The following is a 22,258-nucleotide window of genomic DNA, read 5'->3' as shown; positions in this document are numbered from 1 at the left end:
GGGGCCTAAGCGCGAACTATCCTTGTTGCACCTGGCCCGTTTTGCAGGTTCATTCCCAGTCTTTTTGCCTCCTTCCTCCTAATTTTTCTGACCAGTTTTTGTTGGCTTTAGGACTCTGGGCACTTTACTACTGCTACAACAGTGCTAAAGTGCATATGCTTTCGGTGTAAATTGTACTGTTGATTGGTTTGTCCATGATTGACATATCTGATTTACTGGTAAGTCCCAAGTAAAGTGCACTAGAGGTGCCCAGGGCCTGTAAAACAAATGATACCAGTGGGCCTGAAGCACTGGTTGTGCCACCCACATTAGTAGCCCTGTAAACATGGCTCAGACCTGCCACTGCGGTGTCTGTGTGTGGAGTTTTAAACTGCCAATTCACCAGTTTCCCACTTGCCAGGCCTAAACCTTACCTTTTACGACATGTCAGGCAACCCCAAGCTAGGCCCTAGGTAGCCAGAGGGGCAGGGTGCAGTGTATGTTTAAGGCAGGACATATACTAGTGAGTATTTATATGTCCTAACAGTGAAATACTGCCAAATTCGGTTTTCACTGTGCAAGGCCTATCTCTCTCATAGGTTAACATGAGGACTGCCTTTAAATATCCTTTAAGCGCAGATTCCCCTTGAGAGCAGATAAAAAGGTGGAGTTTAGGGTCTCTGAACTCACAATTTGAAAATACATCTTTTAGTGAAGTTGGTTTTTAAATTGTCTATTTGAAAATGCCACTTTTAGAAAGTAGGCATTTTCTTGCTTAAACCATTCTGTGACTCTGCCTGTTTGTGGATTGTCTGTCTGGGTCAGTTTGACAGTTGGGCTGTTTTTCACCTCACTAGACAGTGACACAAAGCCTGCAAATCCTGATGAGCCATCTGGAGCTAGAGGGGAGTGAGGAGTGGTCGTTCACACCTGAAAGGACTGTGCCAGCCCTCACACAATGCAGTCTCTGACCCCCTGGTATGTGTCTGGGGCCTGTCCTGGACAAGGAAGGATCTCACAAACACTTGAGACTTTGCTTTGAAGTTTGCCAAGTTCAAAGGCAGAAAAGGGTATATGAGGAAGACCCAAAACCCCAGACTTTTAGAATCTTTCTGGAATCAAGAGGAACCTCTGCCAAGGAGAAGAGCTAAAGTAGGAGTACTTTCCCTTTGCTGTGTTGCTTTGCTGGACTGGCCTGCAGTTGCTGCTTCTGCCTGAAAAGAGTGCAAAGGGTGAACTTTGCTGTGTGTCCTGCTTGAGAAAGTTCTCCAAGGGCTTGGAGTAGAGCTTGCCTCCTGTTGAAAGTCTCAGGCACACCAACGTCTTCAGGTTCCTCGACCTGCGTTAATGGGAACTGTGTGCTTTGCGCTATTCAAGAGGAAAAACCACTGTGATGCCGCCAATGATGTCACTGGCTTGCACCATGACCTGCTGACGCCGCACGGAGTTGCATTACCCCGCTTCGCACCGTGACCCTGGTCTTGGCGACGCCCTCATTGGATGACTTCACTGAGCCGCTGCTCACACCGCAGCCTGGGCATCCCCAACAATGCCGTTCCTGCTGACACCGGCGTTGCTGCCTACACTGTGACCTGTGGACACCGCTTGTGAGTTATGCAAAGCACCGTCCTGTCCCGCACCACAGCCCCAGTCCACCGACGCCAGCATCATTGACTCTCGTGTCCTCACCAGGCATCCTGCCTGCACCGTGGCCTGTGGACACCACTCGTGAGGGTCACAAAGCACCGCCGGCTTGGGCCTACTGACGACAGCACTTCAGCAACAACGACACTGCCTGCGCCGTGACCTAGTGACACCGCATGTCGCACCGCCCCACTTCACACCACAGCCCTGGTCGCACCAAACACGCCAGTGCACCTGATTTCATCAGCCTGGAGTTCAATCCCCGAGGTGCGTGACTTCAAGGGCCCAACTACTCCCCACCGACTCTGGAACCGACACTGCAATGCAAGCGACATCGCTCTCCGGAGCTCACCTCGAGGATCACAACGCCCTGGAAATTCAAGGTACTGTTTGCGGGTCTTCCTGACACCACAACTGGCCCGCGACGCCACATCCGTCCTGAACTGTTGGTTTTGTTGCTCACGACACCGTGATAGCCCCAGGTGAAGCTATTGACTGCAAGGAACTGTATTTTTAAGATAAATCTTACCAAATTCATATCATTAGCACTGTATGTTGGATTTTTATTGTTCTGGTCTTGTTTTACACAGATAAATATTGCCTACTTTTCTAAAACTGGTGTGATGTCCTTTGTAATGTTTTCACTGTATTACTGCGTGTTATGTGCAAATGCTTTACACATTGCTTTTGAGATAAGCCTGACTGCTCGTGCCAAGCTACCAAGGGGGTGAGCAGGGGTTATCTGAGCGGGTATCTCCCTTATCCTGACTAGAAAGAGGGTCCCTACTTAGACAGTGTGCAAAGCGACGGCCAGCTAGAGTCCCCATTTCTAACAATTCCAAATAGCCCAAAAAAAAGTCTTAGCACAGGAGGAGTAAAAAGGCTTAGCAACGAAGAGGTTACGCTTATGTTTTCTCATTTTTGTTGGGTGCTGTTGTTTTGGTTTTTGTTGGTCTTCACTCCGCGATGCCTGCTGAGATAAATGATTGTCTCTTTTTCTGTTTGTTATACGTGACACATGCTAAGCACTCGCATATTTGCTGAATGCTCTTATGTGGAAATATACTAAGAGGGGAATCCCTTTAACCCCACTGGATCAGGGACAGCAACCGAACAAAAATTAAGATGTTCAGTAGGGATAAATTCACACCTGAATATCGAAGTGAAAAACTAAATTCTTCACTGAAAAATTATTTCTTTAATCAAATTAAATAAAATTAGTTGGTGCTTAGTGTCTACAAGTCACGTTCATACATCAATATAACAATAACAAACAATATAGACATCAAAAATATTCAAAAGACAAAAAACAAAAATCACAAAGTCTCATATAAAGATACTGTACAAAACATCACAATATTAAAAATGAAATGGCCCTCGATCATGCTCTTATGTGGGCACTGACATTCACTGACGGACCTGGTCTTGGGCCGAGTTTGGCAAGCTGTACTCTAAGGTATTCCTGGCTCGAGTCATCTAAGCTTCTCGGGGCGTCATCCATACAGGAAACTTTCGGTTCCACCTTGCTCTGGTCCTCCTTGACCGCGTCAAGGCCCTGCCCTATCAGCAGGTGATGTGACTGCCTCTTCATGGCTCACAGCAGCAAGGTTCTTCCAGGGTCTAAGCCTGTTTATGGCCTTGAGGCAAACTGCCACAAGCAGGGATCTATTCCTGGAAACGCCTCCCTGGCCTGGTGTGCAGCTGGGTCCTCATAGTTTACGTTGCTAGAGTGAGGGCATAGTATTTATCCTCGTTTGGGGGACTAACACAGAGTAAAGAGAATCAAAACACCAGCCTTCTCTAAACACCACACATCTTCCTGGGGTCCTGCAGAGCAGGGAGAAGGCTGCAGGGGAAACGGATGGCCTCAGCTAATTTAGGTTTTGTGTAGTCTCCCTGGCCAATACCAGCGAGGACCAGCCAGGGGTATCTAGACAACACCAAGCATGAGTAGAGGGGAGGAAAGTCTGCGTACTGTAGATGGTAAGACCTGTTTTAGGAGGGAGTAACTGTGCAGTCCCCCCGCTCACTAAACACCCTCTAAGGTAACCCAAGAAATAAGTACACAAAGTCAGTTTCTTTTTTCAATACAGGGACGGACAACAACTTGATGGGAATCCAGCATTTTGTGCAGATATACATTATTGCTTCTCACAGTTTAATTCACTCTGTGCTTACTAAGTAAGGGGGAGGGATTAGGGGTCACAGTTATGGGTGGGGCACAGCAGGACATCAGCTCTTCAGGGTGCACCTAAAAAGGACTGTGACCAGTTACACAGAAGGGCTACGGTAGTACATCTGCCCTCAGGTGTGCAGGTAAAAAGGCACGAGTCCTCCTGCAAGGGGGCCCACGGTGGGATATCTGCCTTCTGAGGTACAGGTTCAAAGGTCCATGTTCTGCAACTAGAAGGAGCTGACACCAAACTATACCCACCAGGTTTATCCAAGGGGACAGTAGCCATCCTTAAACAAAGGCAGAGTCCCTAACTTACAGAGCTCAGTCTCAGCTGCCATCGTAAGATATGGATCACAACCAGAGGGCCTGTAGATGGCGGACTGCACTAAAAACACATGGCAAGAGAAGCACGACTTCTGTATTCAGGAGAAAATGTCTGTCCCTATGGATACTATTCTAACACAAGGAAAACTACAAGAACGGCTGTTCACCTCCTTCCTTAAAGCTTCCACGCATTAGACCGATACCACTCGCTCTTGAAACAAGGGAGAAACCACGTGTAGGTTAATCCTTTCTGTGTCCTGGAATAGGACTTCAGGCTAAATATGTTCTGTATGTTTTAGGAGATGTAGCAACTGGATGGAGCTGAAGAGAACAAAACTACACTGCATACTCTTCTTTAATAAGGAAAGAAAATAATAAACACAGGATCCCTGGTGTCTCACCTTGGTCTCTGCCTCCTGAGCGACACCCACTGGAGCCTCCTCTGTCTCTTCTATACCCTGTACCTCACGTAGCAGGGCCCTCAGAGCAGCACTGGCGGCCTCCTTCCTGGCTAACTTTTTACTAGAGGCTTCAGCGGCTGGAAACTGCCGGCCATCAATAACCACCCGCATTGTAAATCTTCACAGAAAGAGAGAATTAAGGAAAGACAAAATATTAAATTAAAAATATTCTACTACTACTTATGTGAACACTGGTCATATCTAACAACACAGGCACTCACCATTCCGGAACAAACCCTGCAGACAAGACCAGGGCATTATTGGCAGACCATGAGGCAGAAAGAGGACCGGGCATACCAAGGCAAAACTGCAGACATAAGGACAACCCCATCAGAGGCAAAGCAGCAGGCAGGGCAAGGCAGCCAGCATAACCAAAGCCACACTGCAGACATAACTACAACCACCCCACAGGCAAAGCTGCTACAGTGCCAGGCAGCCAGCATAACAAGGCCAAACTGCAGACATAAGGACAACCCCATCACAGGCAAAGCAGCAGGCAGGGCAAGGCAGCCAGCATAACCAAAGCCACACTGCAGACATAACTACAACCACCCCACAGGCAAAGCTGCTACAGTGCCAGGCAGCCAGCATAACAAGGCCAAACTGCAGACATAAGGACAACCCCATCACAGGCAAAGCAGCAGGCAGGGCAAGGCAGCCAGCATAACCAAAGGCACACTGCAGACATAACTACAACCACCCCACAGGCAAAGCTGCTACAGTGCCAGGCAGCCAGCATAACAAGGCGAAACTGCAGACATAAGGAAAACCCCATCAGAGGCAAAGCAGCAGGCAGGGCAAGGCAGCCAGCATAACCAAAGCCACACTGCAGACATAACTACAACCACCCCACAGGCAGAGCTGCTACAGTGCCAGGCAGCCAGCATAACAAGGCAAAACTGCTGACATATTGACAACCACATTAATGACAAATCTGCAGGCAGGAAGAGGTAGACAGCATAACCAAGGCCAAACTGCAGACATAATAAGGAAACATTTACCCAGATCACCACATAGCTAAATAGCAGACATGACAGTGGCCCAGGAACCAAGCACAGGGGGCAGCGAAATAGCAGACGTAATGATAACGGCCCGAGTACAAACCAAAGCATCCGGTGGCCAGCGTTCTGTGGTACAAGCAGACATGGACAGACATGGCCAAAGCACAGCTGTGACTGAAGTGTTATGTATTCAACAAAACAAGCCACATCAGGCAGGTGGGGGGCTGGCACACAACAAATGATGAAACTAGTACTTAAAACAGCAAGCAGCCATCAAGTAACTTGTTACAAGGATCCATACACACACTATGCCACAGACAGTCTCAGAAGACATTCAACATTCCAGACCAAAGCACTCCGATAATATCCAAGCACCAAACATCATACAATGCTGCATGTCCCTTGTTGTGCCTCAAAAATACAAATATTTATTACTCGAGGACAAACTGTGCTAAAAAATGACCATGCGTGGAAGGGATCTCTGAGTAACAGTGCCCGTGTGTGCGCAGCTCTTAGACCACAGAGATCGTTTTTTGTTTGTTTTCTTTAATTGCATTACAATTTGTTGTTAATTCATCCATAATACAACAAAAAGCTCTTACAGCCAATTCAGGTCACTTATCGTCCTACAGTGACTACACTGACTGCTCGCTCCCCGTGTGAAGCTCCTGATGGGGAGAGCAACATGACCCCAAGGTCATCCATCGTCCAAGGTTATCACTGCCACCAGCCAGCTTCCAAAACATCTAGCAATATCTTTCATACCACACCACCTCCCAACAAGCATTGGCAAAGCCAATAGCTCACACACCTTTATAATGTGTTTGCTGAGATGTTGGCTTTCCCAATGTTTGCCCGTAGAGTTCTATTTGAAAACAGTAAGAAGGAAACACATACTTGTGGTATCTGAAAACTATACAGAGAATTCAAGTGAATTAAAAGTTTTCAATCTTTATAAAAAAGGAATGGTTTCTCAAATACTTTTTCCTCAGGAAACTTTAAACAGAAGACGTTTCAGAATGAAAAGGTAAATGCCTGCCAAAGCCCTAAATTACTTTCCACATGATTAAGCATTTGGTCCTCTGTGGTAACCAGTGAACAGATTTATGAACCTCCAGGCAACTTCTGCCTCAGGTGTCTGCCGAGTGAGTGCAGTAGATGGCCCTTCCACAGTGCCATAAAAGTCTCTCTGTGCCAAACCAAGATCATTCAGGCAGGGCCCACCCAGGGAGAGCCCACCCTTAAGCAGTGTACACCTTTCCCTACATCTACACGACTGTATCGCACACCGTCCATGCTGACAGGGATGAAGTAAATAAAGCACACAAACAGGGCCACCCCTGCGTGCCGCTCCTCGCACAATCCTGGGCTGTGGGACCTAAAGGTTGGGCATCCTGACACGGATTATATGGACAGTGGACTGGCCTTTACGTTGTGCATGAATAAATCTAAGGAGAGCCCGCATATCGCTGAGTGAGACCAGCAGTAAGCAGAGTCTCATGATATCCCCACCTGGGAAGCAGAATGACACAATTCACCAACTTTATGAGCATTAAAAGTGCAGGATAAAGTCAGTAAGTCAATTATCAGTGCGACGTGCCTCACGAGAAGAGGACACAGGAGAAATGTGGATGGCTGAGTTGAACAGCAGACTGCGGCTAAGCATCATGACCATCACCTTGCCCAGGGGAGGAGCACGATGAGGGATGGATGAAGGGTAAAGCGAAAGAGAACAAGTACAGGGTTTCGTCAGTTAATCTCTAAACCCATGTAAAATAACCTAAAACAGTAGCTCTATATTTAGCATCTAACAAAAAACTAAACACAGGCAGCAAAGCTAAGGTAATACACAAACCTTTGAACTCAGCCCTTCTTCTGCAGAAGTTGTCAATGTCATAGCTAGGCCTAGGTCGCCTCTATGGCGCTCTCCATCGCTTACTGTGTCTCTTCTGCATCTATCACGCTATCCATCGCTTACTGTGTCTCTTCTGCATCTATCACGCTATCCATCACTTACCGTGCCTCTCCTGCATCTATCACGCTATCCATCACTTACCGTGCCTCTTCTGCATCTATCACGCTATCCATCACTTACTGTGCCTCTCCTGCATTTATCATGCTATCCATCGCTTACAGTGTCTCTTCTGCATCTATCACGCTATCCATCATTTACCGTGCCTCTCCTGCATCTATCGCGCTATCCATCGCTTACCGTGTCTCTCCTGCATCTATCGCGCTATCACTTACCGTGCCTCTACTGCATCTATTGCGCTATCGCTTACCGTGCCTCTCCTGCATCTATCACACTATCCATCACTTACTGTGTCTCTCCTGCATCTATCACGCTATCCATCACTTACCGTGTCTCTCCTGCATCTATTGAGCTATCCATCACTTACTGTGCCTCTCCTGCATCTATCGTGCTATCCATCACTTACTGTCTCTCCTGCATCTATCGCGCTATCCATCACTTACCATGCCTCTCCTGCATCTATCGTGCTATCCATCATTTACCGTGCCTCTCCTGCATCTATTGCGCTATCCATCGCTTACCGTGTCTCTCCTGCATCTATCGTGCTATCCATCACTTACCATGCCTCTCCTGCATCTATCGTGCTATCCATCATTTACCGTGTCTCTCCTGCATCTATTGAGCTATCCATCACTTACTGTGCCTCTCCTGCATCTATCGTGCTATCCATCACTTACTGTCTCTCCTGCATCTATCGCACTATCCATCACTTACCATGCCTCTCCTGCATCTATCGTGCTATCCATCATTTACCGTGCCTCTCCTGCATCTATCGTGCTATCCATCATTTACCGTGCCTCTCCTGCATCTATCGCGCTATCCATCATTTACCGTGTCTCTCCTGCATCTATTGAGCTATCCATCACTTACTGTGCCTCTCCTGCATCTATCGTGCTATCCATCACTTACTGTCTCTCCTGCATCTATCGCACTATCCATCACTTACCATGCCTCTCCTGCATCTATCGTGCTATCCATCATTTACCGTGCCTCTCCTGCATCTATCGTGCTATCCATCATTTACCGTGCCTCTCCTGCATCTATTGCGCTATCCATCGCTTACCGTGTCTCTCCTGCATCTATCGTGCTATCCATCACTTACTGTGTCTCTCCTGCATCTATTGCGCTATCCATCGCTTACCGTGCCTCTCCTGCATCTATCGAGCTATCCATTATTTACCGTGCCTCTCCTGCATCTATCGCACTATCCATCACTTACCGTGTCTCTCCTGCATCTTTTGCGCTATCCATCACTTACCGTGCCTCTCCTGCATCTATCGCGCTATCCATCGCTTACCGTGCCTCTCCTGCATCTATCGCGCTATCCATCGCTTACCGTGTCTCTCCTGCATCTATTGTGCTATCGCTTACAGTGTCTCTCCTAACCCTATCGCACTATTCATTCCTCAATTTGTCTCTCATGCCCCTATCGCACTATTTATTGCCTCCAGCATCTCTCCTGCCCCATCATCTTACACTCCCCATTCTTTGCTTGCAGTGTCCCTCCTGTCCGTGTTACACTCCATCCTTTGCTTGCAGTGTCTCTCCTATCCCAGAACGCTACTCACCATACTTTACTTGCAGTGTCCCTCCTGCCCTTGTTACACTCACCATCCTTTGCTTTCAGTGTCCCTCCTGTCCTTGTTACACTCACTTTGCTTGCAGTCTCCCTCCTGCCCCAGAATGCTACATTGACTATCCTTTGCTTGCAGAGCCTCCACTGTCCCTCACTGGTACATTCACCACCCTTCACCTGCAGTGTCCCTCCTGCCCTAGAATGCTACACTCACCATTCTTTGCTTACAGTCTCTCTCCCGCCCCTATCGCACTATCCATTGCGTAAACTGTCTCTCATGCACCCCACTGTTACACTCACCGTCCTTTGCTTGCAGTGTCCCTCGAGCCCCAGAATGTTACGCTCACCATACTTTGCTTGCAGTGTCCCTCCTGCCCTTGTTATACTCATCATTCTTTGCTTCCAGTGTCACCCTTTCCTTTGTTACACTCACCATCCTTTGCTTTCAGTGTCCCTCCTGCCCTTGTTACACTCACCATCTTTTGCTTGCAGTGTTCCTCCTGCCCTTGTTACACTCACCATCCTTTGCTTTCAGTGTCCCTCCTGCCCTTGTTACACTCACCATCTTTTGCTTGCAGTGTTCATACTGCCCTTGTTACATTCACCATCCTTTGCTTTCAGTGTCCCTCCTGTCCTTGTTACACTCACCATCTTTTGCTTGCAGTGTCCCTCCTGCCCCAGAATGCTACACTGATTATCCTTTGCTTGAAGAACCTCCACTGTCCCTCACTGGTACATTCACCACTCTTCGCCTGCAGCATCTCTCATGCCCCTAAATATTACACTTACCACCTGTCCAGTGAAAGTCTGAAGACAGTCTGAACTAGATTTAGGGTCACACTGACAAGGCGTGGGTCATTGTTTCCTGTTCATAATATAGACTGCCTACTCTTGATCGAGGCACAGAATGGGTTTCTTAGGAATACACTCCCTTTTGTAAACACTATAACTCTTTGTAGGTTCCATACCTTGGGTCATGAGATGGCCCCATCTCATGCACGAGCTCAAACTCACAAGTCTGGGACAAGAACTGAGTGTACTCGATCAGACCGCCCACCGGGTTCTTCTTGATACACTCCAACAACGTATTCAGTGGTGACATATAGGGTACGTGTTTAACAGGCTCATTATTGTCACACTGCACGGTTTTGTTTGACATCCACTGAAACTCAGGTTGACTGCTCAATGCATTTGGCCCCTCTGTATTGTCATCTGTAGCACAACTGTCATTCCAGTAGTCATGGGTCCCCTTTATCCTCTTCACTGGGGGTTCATGTGAAGATCCATCAGAACTGAAAGGGCTGGAGCTCCGCCCACTCTGGTGCCAGTCAGCTGACGGCCTCCAGCCTGGGGCCTGGTTACCATGGAAATCCATACTGTGTCCTCACTGAAGAGCCATGAATATGATTTTAAAACCTTCAGAAATCAATTCCTAAGGAAGGAAAAGAAAAAGAGAACTTTGATTCCGGTCATCAATGTATCTTATGCATCCATATCCCCGCTGAAAAGGCTCACCCAGAAGACAGTCCCCTTCGGGAGTACGTGTATCTATTTAACACCACCTTTATAGCACAGGTCTGCAACTCGTATGACATCTTAGCGCTTAAGGCTCTCTAGGTGTGCATAGCTGCACTTGGTCTTCACGGTCTGTGATTTACTGCATGTCTCCAGGCTGCCTTGTGGAAACCGGGTACTCGATTCCACAGAGCAGGCATTGCTGAACATGAAGTCACAGGCGGGAGCGAGGAAGGCTGAATTATACACACATATGAGTGGTGGGAGGAGCTGATGAAGTAAGTCACAGATAAAAGGGCAGGGTTGTTGGACAAACAGCTGGCAGTGAGGGTTCTGTTGAATGACATGCGAGGAGTTGGGGTTATATTGGTCATGGAGATAATAGAAGGGCTGGAGGAGGAGAGGGTTACATGGTTATATTAAGTGGCAAGTAAATCCAAGGAGATTGAGAATGTTTTTGTTACAATACATTTTGACCCCTACAAAGGGGGTCCCAAAATAGACTCTCACCCCCACACCCCCAATGTATTTTCCATAAACTTTGTTATTCGAAGTAGTGGAAAAATGGCTGAGAGGATTTACATGAAATGTGGCAGAATTAGACATTATGATGTGCAGATGAGCCTTTTGGGTACTACAGGTAAGCAGGGTATGTATTTTTAAAGTTATATTTCTCCTGTCTGTTTCTTGGTCTTTGCCAGTAGGTTTGAATGTAATCCTATGTGCTTTCCATCTAGGCACATACCATCAGTGACTATCTCTGGCAAACTGCCCCCTAGTGGGGCCCGTCAGATATTGCAGCGCCTTTCTGACGAGGAGTTACCTTATGATGAAGCATGACATCTAACGATGTGTAAGGGTTCTAGCTCCTATATACAGAAGTGCCTGATGATGTTTCTCGTACCTATACATTTTCTGGAACAGTGTACTTTTGTTTAACATAGCAATGACAAGTCATTAGGTAATTGGCTAAGGACTGCTTTAAAAAAGTTAAATGTATTCATGTTGTTTTTATTATTGACATAATTTATAAAGCACATGGAATGCCCGAGGGCCTCCTGGCGCTAGCATGTGCGAGATAACAGACAAAAGGAAGGACATAAACGGAATAAGTCAGACATTTAAGTAAAGCCTGGACTAATACTACAGTGCAGAAAGCCAGGTTTTCAGATACTTCCTAAAGCACGTCAAGTTAGGCTGATTTCTTTTTTTTTTTTTTTTAACTGGGTAGGCAGATTATTCCATGGCTTACAGGTTAAAAAGTCAAAACTTCTGCCCCTCTCCCCGAAACTTGATTGCATTTGGAGATAATCACTAGTTTGGATGCCGTGTAACGAAGGGCTTTCCTGGGCATGTACCAAGAGAAGAATTTCTAAGGCACCCTGGGCCTGCCTTATGCAGAGATTTATAGGCTATACAGAGTGCTTTAAAGGCAGTTCTCCATCTGTTCGTCAGCCAATGGAGCTCTGCAAGCTTGAAAGAAACCAATTTAAACCTAGATGCTCTCAGAAGAAGATACGGTTTGCTGCGTTACACCTACAGCTCTCGGTACGTATTAGGTTTAATATTTTTCCCCTACTTATTACCACTTTTCCAAAATGGTAATAGGAATGGAAAACCAACGTTAAGTTATATATGTATATATATATATTATTTTTTTTCCTAATGTAGAGTACTACTATACTGCCTCAGGAGAACCATGGTAGCAAACAAAATTGGGAAGAAAAAACTGTTAGAAATAAACCCGTTAAAAAAAATTCCAAAAATTCAAAACACTTTATTTTATAAATATAATAATGTACTAAAGTGTATTTTCTATTTTAACATATTTAAATATGCACAAAAAAGTCCACAGAGCAGCACAGTAATACCTACAAATTACTGCCATTAGCCAATCACATACCTACTTCTCCCCTGCATGTACCGCAGAATACTGCGGCACAATATAAGAGTACGTTTTCAAAAAGTCATTACTTTAACACTATTTACAGTATTCACACACCACCAAAAATTACCATTTATACTTGATAACGTGTTTTCCTGCCACATTACATCTACAGCCGTACACATGCTTTCACATGTCTGTTGCAATTAACACACTCCATTCTGCTTCACTCTATTCTACGCTATTACACTCCGTCCCACCATACACCACTACATTCTATGCTAATTCCCTGTATACCTCTCCACTTTATACTATTATACTCTACGCCACTGCATTCTATGACACTCCACTGTACGCCACTCCTTTGTACACCATTGTATGCTATTCCACTGCACGCCCCTCCACTCTATGCCCCTTCACTGTACGACATTCCAGTGTACGATATACTAAACACCACTACATTCTACGCCACTCCACTCTATGTAATTCCACTGTATTCTATACTCTACGCCACTAAACTCCACGTATTTCCACTCTACACACTCAACTGTACACTACTCCACTATATGCCACTCCACGGTACGCTATTACACTATACACCACTACAGTCTATCCCACTAAACTCTTATCTGTTCCACTCTACAACACTCTACTCAAGGGTATTCCACTGTGCACCACTCCACAATACTTGACTTTATGCCCCTATGCTGTACCTCATAACCCCGCTACATCAGTCCACTCTACACTACTCCACTAGACACCACTCCACTCTGCACTATTTCACTGTATGCTAGACCCCTCTACCACAGTAGATTCTATGCCACTGCATGCTTTTCCATTGTATGCTGCTCGACTGTTCGACTCTCCAACCTACATCTCCACTCTACAATATTCCAATGTATACACTGTACAACAGTCCACGCTATTCCTCTCCACTATACGCAACTCCACTGTTCAGTGATGTATGCGAATTTAATGGAAAAAGAAAAGAAAACTGAGAAACCACATTGTATGAAACCAAATCATGGAAAACAGGTTTTAGGGAAAATACAGAAAAAATTAAAATGTAACTAAGACTTTTAAAAGAAAAGGTAAGTTTAAGGAGACATTCAAAATCACATCCTTGGGTGAAGAGAAGAGGTATTGAGGTCTTTTTGTTTTAGTTCAGGGATGGGTGATGTGTATGGATGATGTGGGGTTTTTGGGGTTCAGGGATGGGTGACATGCAGGGGTACTGAGATTTTGTATTTAGCTTTTACAGATGGGGAGTCTAGGGCTGGTGAGGGTTTTTTAAGGTTCAGCGATGGGTAGAGGTTTGCAGTGGTGAAGGTTTTTAGTGTTCGGACTGGGTGGAGTTTAGGATGGTGTTGGTTTTGTTCAGGGATAGGTGGAGTTCATATGTAGAAAGGATTTTTATGGTCCAAGGATGCAGGGGTTTATAGGTGGTGAGGTGTTTTAGGGGTCATGAATGGGTATTCAGGGGTGGTGAGTTATTTTTTTTAGGGTTCCTGGATGAGTGGAGTTTAGGGGTGATGCAGGATTTTAATGGATCATGGATGGGTGGGGTTTATGTGTAGGAAGGGGTGTTTATGATTAGTGAATGGGCGGCGTTTAGTGGTATGAAGGGAGTTTTAGGTTAAGAGATCGGTAGGGTTTAGGAGTAAAAAGATCTTTAAGGATTCAGGGATAGGTGGAGTTTAGGTCACATATGAGTGTCGTTTATGCATGAGGAGGCATTTTTATGGAGCAAGGATGGATAATGTTTAGGGATTTTGAGGGTTCAGCAAAATAATAGCAACCAAAGAAATCGCTTGACAATGTAAAAGTTATAAATCTGAAATAATGTCACCTGACATAAAGGACTGAAATAAATACCTTCCAGAAAAATATTTCTGAAAGTAATATCTGCAACCATTTTATTTACACCTTAAAGAAGAAGTATGCTGAAGCCACTTTCTATGAATTGGTTTCAACGAAATGGTAAATGCCATTCTTCCTGAAAATTTCCATGAATCAGTTCAGATGTAATGATTTCTCTGTAATGATATTCCGTTAAATAGTTTTTCCATTAAATCACATACACCTCTGAATGCCAATCTACTCTACCACACTCCGCTCTGAGCCACTTCGCTGTTCCACTCTTGCCACTCTACTGTACGCTCTTCCACTCTACACCAGTCCAATATACGTCACTCCACTATACGTTATTCCACTCTATGCTAGTCGACTCTACGCCACTCTACACCACTCCACTGTATATCACTCAACTGTATGCTATTACAATCTATGCCACTCCAGTTTACGGCACTCCAGTGTATGCCACTCCATTCTGTGTTATTTGAATGTATGGTAGTCTATTGTACACCATTCCACTGTAAGCCATTCAAGTGTAGGACACTCCACTGTACTCCAGCTGACTCTACACCAATCCACTGTCCCCACTCCACTCCATTATACACTACTCCCCTGTATGCAACTACACTCTACACTACTCAACGCTATTCAACAATGCCACCACACTCTACCCCGGTCCACTGGATGCTTTTCTACTATGCGCTACTCCACAGTACATTCCTGCATTATACACCACTCCACGCTACCCTATTTCACTGGACAACACACCATTCTAAGTCACCATACTGTACGCAATGCCACTCCAACTCTACGTCACTACATTGTACTCCAGTAACACGCAACGTTATTACACTCTACGCCTATACACAGTAAGCAATTACACATACACTACTCTACCCCGCTCAACTATGTATTCCACTCTACAACACTCCACTCTACGCCACCACTTTAAGCTATTCCAGTCTATGCAAACGCCACGCTACTGTAATATACTGTATTCCACTGTATCCTACGCCACTATCCACCACAGACGTTTACTTCACTCTACTGCACGCCACTCCATGCTAGTCCCCTCTACGCTATTCCGCTATACAACACTGCACTGTACACTATACTACTATATGGCACTCCACTCTATGCCAGTCCATTGTTCACCACTCCACTACACGCCATCCACTCTACACCACTCCACATTTCAATATACGCCAATCCACTTTCCAACACTATACAATAGTACACTTTACAACACTCTCCTCCACTCTTCTGTACTACACTTAATGACCCACCACTAGATAACACTGAATTGTACTATTTCAAAAATTGATTAATTTAAAATAAATATAAAAAACATTGAAATTCAATGAAAAAACCTAAGGTTAAACCTTTGTTACAGTTAGGGAAACCATATGACCTCTATACAAACCAAATTTAAAATATAAAAACATTTTAAAAAATGGAAGATATAGTTATACGTAAATTTTATAATTTACGCACCACCTTTAAATGTATATATTTTTATTAACTTTGAGCCAAACTTAAACTACACAAAAATGTCAATTTCTAACCTTATACCTTTAATTTATAGTTTACGCAACACCTTCCAATTATCATCACTCATTCAGCTCCATACACAGGTACACTACATACTCACGCCTTCTCCATGCACTGCTTTTACTTTTTGATATTATATCATTTACACCATTTTAAATTATAGCATTTACAACACTTGCAATATCATAAATCATGTCATTTGTGAAAAAAACTGTATATAATAGAGTGGCTAGTGAATGTAGTGTGGCTACATGCTTGGAGACTGTACTGCCTGTTACAGATTTTTTTTTTTTTACAAAATCAATAAAACAAAGTTTTTTAAAAATGTAGCGTGGCTACGGAGTTAAAGGATAGAAAGAATTCTTAAAAAAAAAAAAAAAACTATGGATTCAAAGCTATCTGCTGAGATAAACAAGCTCACACTGCAACAGTTTGTGCAGTACTCAATAACACGGAATAAATAAATCCAGGATTCGAGGCAAAAAAGAAAAAGCACTGGATTGCTCAAAAAAGAAAGGTGCACAACCAGAATTGGCATGAACTCCATCACACCTTCTTTAATGAAAACATGAAACAATACTGGAGGATTGTTGCACTAAATTATGGCTTAAAGAAGAACTCTGCTTTTGTTTCTATTCCATGGCCAGATTATATCACCAAACGATATGCAGAAAACATAGCTGAATGTGCCGAATGGTGTAAAAGAGATTCTGTGTAAACAGTGAACTACATTTAAAAAAAACCATTCCGAAGCTATGGGCCAAGATCAAATTCCTGCGTTAGTTCTGAAAGGAGATCCACAGGCACGGGTTAAATTACTGGTTCCATTATTCTCATACTGTTATAAAACAGGTTGAATTCCTATTATTACAGGCAAATTCCTCCTTTTTTAAATATACCAGGAATTATCTTGGCTAGAAGTATGTTAGAATATCTGCAAAAGTGGGCATGCAAGAAAGTAATTATTACCCACAATCAGGTTTCAGGCCAAAAGCCTCAGTAAGAAATAAAAAGGGTATTGTACATACATAGATAAATACGTAATTTCTAAATCTCAAATAATTTACACTGCTTTCATAGACTTTTCTACAGCATTTAATCACGTTCATATGCTATCTCTGAGGAACAACCTTACATTACATACATCAAAATGGTGCAGATTACTGATGGGTGGGAAATCAATGCTTAAATTTGTACATAAAAATGTGCTGGTGCCCGAAGCTCTCCTTTGAAACATGCGGCTGCTGCAACTAAATGTGCAAGCGTAGCAACTGAGGCAGCATGATCCTAAAGACATCTCCAGCCTCTTTAATCCATTTACAGCCACTCCCTGCACCTTCAGCTCATACTTACAGCTTTCTACTTTCTCCATTTGTGATGCTTTTTCGTTTTTCTCTTTCTCCATCTTTTCTATACGTGTCTTTTGCTTGCAGTAAACGCTAAAGGCAGAAAAATAATTTCTGGTCCTCAAAAATAAGTGCAGGTGCCGCACCAGAAACCACTGGCTCAAATTAAGTACTGGTGGGAATAAAGGTCTTACATCAAAGATACAAACTAAGAATGGTTTTAAACATGGTTGTAATTTGGCTCTGATTTCTGTTCTCCTTGTTCCTTCATGATGTCCCATCTCAACTCTTTCATGTTAACAACTACCCCCTAAGACTAGGGTCTAGTACACTACACTTTTTAATGTTCTTGGATGATGTGATTGTTTTTGACTCAATTGACCTGCTTTGCAAACTAACGGAGCTTTACTTTTATGCTGAAAACAATTCCTTTAAATTAACATCTCTTAACCAAAGGTAGATGTGTTTAAATGCAGGAAACAATGCAAATGTTTTGGTTAGCTCTCAGAAGAAGGTAAACTAGAATTGTTAAAATCTACACATATTGTGGTAAACCATTCTCCCAAGATCTTGATAAATTGTACTTCAAAAGAACTGTAAGGCGCCATGACATGCTACTGTACTTAATACATTTTATGAATCTTTGGGGATTAGACACTTATTGGGAATGAATAAAGTGAAAATTGCACCTACTTTAAGCTATGCTCTACTAGAAAACACCCACAAAGAAGAATGGTCTTATCTGAATGTCTATGAAGGTAAAACATTTCAAACATTTTACAAAGAAAGTTTGCCAATTAATTTTTTGGCACTGTGACTAGAATTTGGTATATAAATAGCATATGCTGAAGCAATCACAAAAATAGTTTGATGGGCCTATTCTACAATTCATATTCCAAGGGAGTACCTTTAGAACACTGTTAAATTGTGAGGCCTTCATGGCACCTAAAGAAATTAGACCTTCTCAGTAAATTGGAGTTTCTCCAATCACAGTCTCCAGGAGATCTGAAATTATTTTTTTTAATATGCTATTCCAAGACTGAGGCATACTTCAGATAGTGATCATTGAGCAAATCTGAAATTGTAGAAGTCTGTTCTAAAGAGTATACTTTATATATGGGCTCAAGTGTACATGTCCGTAGTTCTGGACCTTTAAATGACTATGTTAGGAAATGGTGAAATTACCCCTTTAAGTGCCACCTCTGTCAGCAAAGAAAGCAAGTTTGGTATCATGTGCTACACACTAGTCCAGCCCTTTGATAAGCTCTGAGACAGTTTTAAACCCACTCTATTTAAAATACAATATAACAATATCAAACAAATGTATTCACTTCATAAATGTGTCAGTGAATGAACATGTTTGTTGTAATTATTTTACATTTTCCAAAGATCCTTAAAGATATTTTCACAGTTTGTTAATGAATTGTAATTAATAGTGCATTTTATAACTGATTATATATTAGTAACCTCAGCAGAGGTTTAAATCAGTTTTTCATACACTTTTATGCATCTGTCACACCAAAGATATGATGTTCAGTAAGATGGCTGTTCTGAACCACGGGTGACAATTCTTTGGATAGGGGTCTCAAGTTTAATACTGGCCTGTTCTCCTTTAAAACCAAAAGATATGGTACATATTTTCTGTTATTACAGTAATTCTTATTTTCCTTGTTAAGATTCAGATAGTGTCCCGACAGCAGGTTTTGCTCTGAGAGGTGTTAGGTGCAGCCTGTGTTGAAAAGGGATATTCTAGTGCAGTGGTTCCCAACCTGTGGTCTGGGGACCCTGGGGGTCCGCGAAGCCTCCTCAGGGGGTCAATGGCTGCTTATGAAATGTGATAGTAACAACAGATGAGGTCCCCAGCTTCCAGTATTGACTTATTTCGGGGGTCCCCGGGTTCCAGTATTGATAAAGTGGGGTCCACAGGAGGCAATAGGTCGGGAAGCACTGCTTTAGTGTATGGAATTTATCCATAATCTTTCTTGAGTCTGCTTCCTCCGCTCCGTCCTCCTCTTCTCCGTCCTCCCCCTCTCCTCTTTCTATTGGTCCTGTTTAGTCTCCCCGTCCGTCCTCCCTCCCTCCTCCTCCTCTCCCTCCTCCTCTCCTCTCTCTCTTGATTACCCTCTCTGTGCTCTCCCTCCTCCTCTCTCTCCTCTGTCCTCTCCTCTCTCTTGATTGCCCTCTCTGTCCCTCTCCCTCCCTCTCTGTCCTCTCCCTCCTCCTCTCCTCTCTCTCTTGATTACCCTCTCTGTCTCTCTCCCTCCCTCTCTGTCCTCTCCCTCCTCTCTCTCCTCTCTCTCTTGATTACCCTCTCTGTCCCTCTCCCTCCCTCTCTGTCCTCTCCCTCCTCCTCTCCTCTCTCTCTTGATTACCCTCTCTGTCCCTCTCCCTCCCTCTCTGTCCTCTCCCTCCTCTCTCTCCTCTCTCTCTTGATTACCCTCTCTGTCTCTCTCCCTCCCTCTCTGTCCCTCTCCCTCCCTCTCTGTCCCTCTCCCTCCCTCTCTGTCCCTCTCCCTCCCTCTGTCCTCTCCCTCCTCTCTCTCTTGATTACCCTCTCTGTCCCTCTCCCTCCCTCTCTGTCCTCTCCCTCCTCCTCTCCTCTCTCTCTTGATTACCCTCTCTGTCCCTCTCCCTCCCTCTCTGTCCTCTCCCTCCTCCTCTCCTCTCTCTCTTGATTACCCTCTCTGTCCCTCTCCCTCCCTCTCTGTCCTCTCCCTCCCTCTGTCCTCTCCCTCCTCTCTCTCCTCTCTCTCTTGATTACCCTCTCTGTCCCTCTCCCTCCCTCTCTGTCCTCTCCCTCCTCTCTCTCCTCTCTCTCTTGATTACCCTCTCTGTCCCTCTCCCTCCCTCTCTGTCCTCTCCCTCCTCCTCTCCTCTCTCTCTTGATTACCCTCTCTGTCCCTCTCCCTCCCTCTCTGTCCTCTCCCTCCCTCTGTCCTCTCCCTCCTCTCTCTCCTCTCTCTCTTGATTACCCTCTCTGTCCCTCTCCCTCCCTCTCTGTCCTCTCCCTCCTCTCTCTCCTCTCTCTCTTGATTACCCTCTCTGTCCCTCTCCCTCCCTCTCTGTCCTCTCCCTCCTCCTCTCCTCTCTCTCTTGATTACCCTCTCTGTCCCTCTCCCTCCCTGTCCTCTCCCTCCCTCTGTCCTCTCCCTCCTCTCTCTCCTCTCTCTCTTGATTACCCTCTCTGTCCCTCTCCCTCCCTCTCTGTCCTCTCCCTCCTCTCTCTCCTCTCTCTCTTGATTACCCTCTCTGTCCCTCTCCCTCCCTCTCTGTCCTCTCCCTCCCTGTCCTCTCCCTCCTCTCTCTCCTCTCTCTCTTGATTACCCTCTCTGTCCCTCTCCCTCCCTCTCTGTCCTCTCCCTCCTCCTCTCCTCTCTCTCTTGATTACCCTCTCTGTCCCTCTCCCTCCCTCTCTGTCCTCTCCCTCCCTCTGTCCTCTCCCTCCTCTCTCTCCTCTCTCTCTTGATTACCCTCTCTGTCCTCTCCCTCCCTCTCTGTCCTCTCCCTCCTCTCTCTCCTCTCTCTCTTGATTACCCTCTCTGTCCCTCTCCCTCCCTCTCTGTCCTCTCCCTCCCTCTCTGTCCTCTCCCTCCTCTCTCTCCTCTCTCTCTTGATTACCCTCTCTGTCCCTCTCCCTCCCTCTCTGTCCTCTCCCTCCTCTCTCTCCTCTCTCTCTTGTTTACCCTCTCTGTCCCTCTCCCTCCCTCTCTGTCCTCTCCCTCCTCCTCTCTCTCCTCTCCTCTCTCTCTTGATTGCCCTCTCTGTCCCTCTCCCTCCCTGTCTTCCTCCTCCCCGTCCTCTCCCTCCTCTGATAACGGCTGCAGTACCTCAGCCCCGCTCTCCACAGAAGGCAGCCTATCCTTCACCGAGGTACGGAGGAGCGGACACCGGCCTCCCTGGTGCTCCTTCCCGGGCCCTCTCCAGCGTCTCCCGCGGAACCGGAGCCGATACTGCGACCCCTTCCCCGGTGAAACCTGCTCCGGGGTCAGCATCGACCACTGCGCATGCCCAGAGCACGGGACGCTTCAGGTGCACATGCGCGTGGGAGATCCCTTCAGAGCGCATGCCCAGAGAACGAATAGCACAGTGGCGCATGCGCAAAGGTGAGAACTACAGGGCGTATGCCCAGAAGTTACTATCAGCAGCGCATGCGGTGGAACGGGCTTCCGTCAGGAGCGCATGGGTGGGAGCATTTAAGTGCGCATGCCCGCAGCACGTTTTACTGCCAACAGCCCTCACGTAATGTCCCCAGACCGCAAGAAACCTTCAGAAACGCATGCGCACGTGGGATCCATTTACCACGCATGCCCAGAACTCGTGATACTGATCCGCAGCGCGCGCGCAGAGGTGCCCTGTTCTCCAGTTAGTGACGCCAGATGGGGCTCTTTCCCCCAGAAATGGGCGATGTTCTTCCCCTTTGTGCGTCAATAAAACTCAATTGACCGGTGTCTATTTGTCGGCGCAGCAGTTTATCCTCCTTGGGCTGCCTGGCTTCTTGGCATTATCAGGACATGGGGTAACCTTGCTGGGCCCCCTCAGGAGAGAGCACCAGGGAGGCGGCGCTTCAGCGCCCCACACACAGAAACGAGGAAGGAAAGGCCTCCCAGGAGTCTTTCAGTGCATGAAGGTGCCCCACGCTGCTCGAAAACCCCCTTGCCGCGAGCTCAGGGAGGCATGCACCATGGTGCACAAAAACAGTCCTTGCGCCAGGCCCAGGGATCCCTTATTAGTGTATAGGGTGTCTAGCAGCTTAGGCTGATAGATAATGGTAGCTTAGCAGAGCAGCTTAGGCTGAACTAGGAGACGTGTGAAGCTACTACAGTACCACCTAGTGTCATATGCACAATATCATAAGAAAACACAATACACAGATATACTAAAAATAAAGGTACTTTATTTTTATGACAATATGCC

General features: G+C 45.5%; 1 protein-coding gene across 2 annotated transcripts in view; it reads right to left on the bottom strand.

The window, feature by feature from the left end:
• The window catches only part of LOC138303500 (double-stranded RNA-specific adenosine deaminase-like), a 105,604-nt gene extending 84,231 nt beyond the window's left edge, over positions 1 to 21,373 (bottom strand). For both annotated transcript variants that reach the window (XM_069242681.1, XM_069242682.1), the window contains exons 1-3: positions 21,172 to 21,373; positions 10,162 to 10,625; positions 4,525 to 4,702 (exon numbers count right to left, since the gene is read on the bottom strand). In XM_069242681.1, coding sequence (XP_069098782.1) covers positions 4,525 to 4,702; positions 10,162 to 10,568 — 585 coding nt within the window. In that variant the 5' untranslated portion in view covers positions 10,569 to 10,625; positions 21,172 to 21,373. The remainder of the gene's footprint in view (positions 1 to 4,524; positions 4,703 to 10,161; positions 10,626 to 21,171) is intronic.
• Positions 21,374 to 22,258: the final 885 nt, after the last annotated feature.

This window comes from Pleurodeles waltl, chromosome 7 (assembly GCF_031143425.1).
Source record: "Pleurodeles waltl isolate 20211129_DDA chromosome 7, aPleWal1.hap1.20221129, whole genome shotgun sequence".
Taxonomy (NCBI): domain Eukaryota; kingdom Metazoa; phylum Chordata; class Amphibia; order Caudata; family Salamandridae; genus Pleurodeles; species Pleurodeles waltl.
This window is presented reverse-complemented; position numbering and strand designations above follow the sequence as displayed.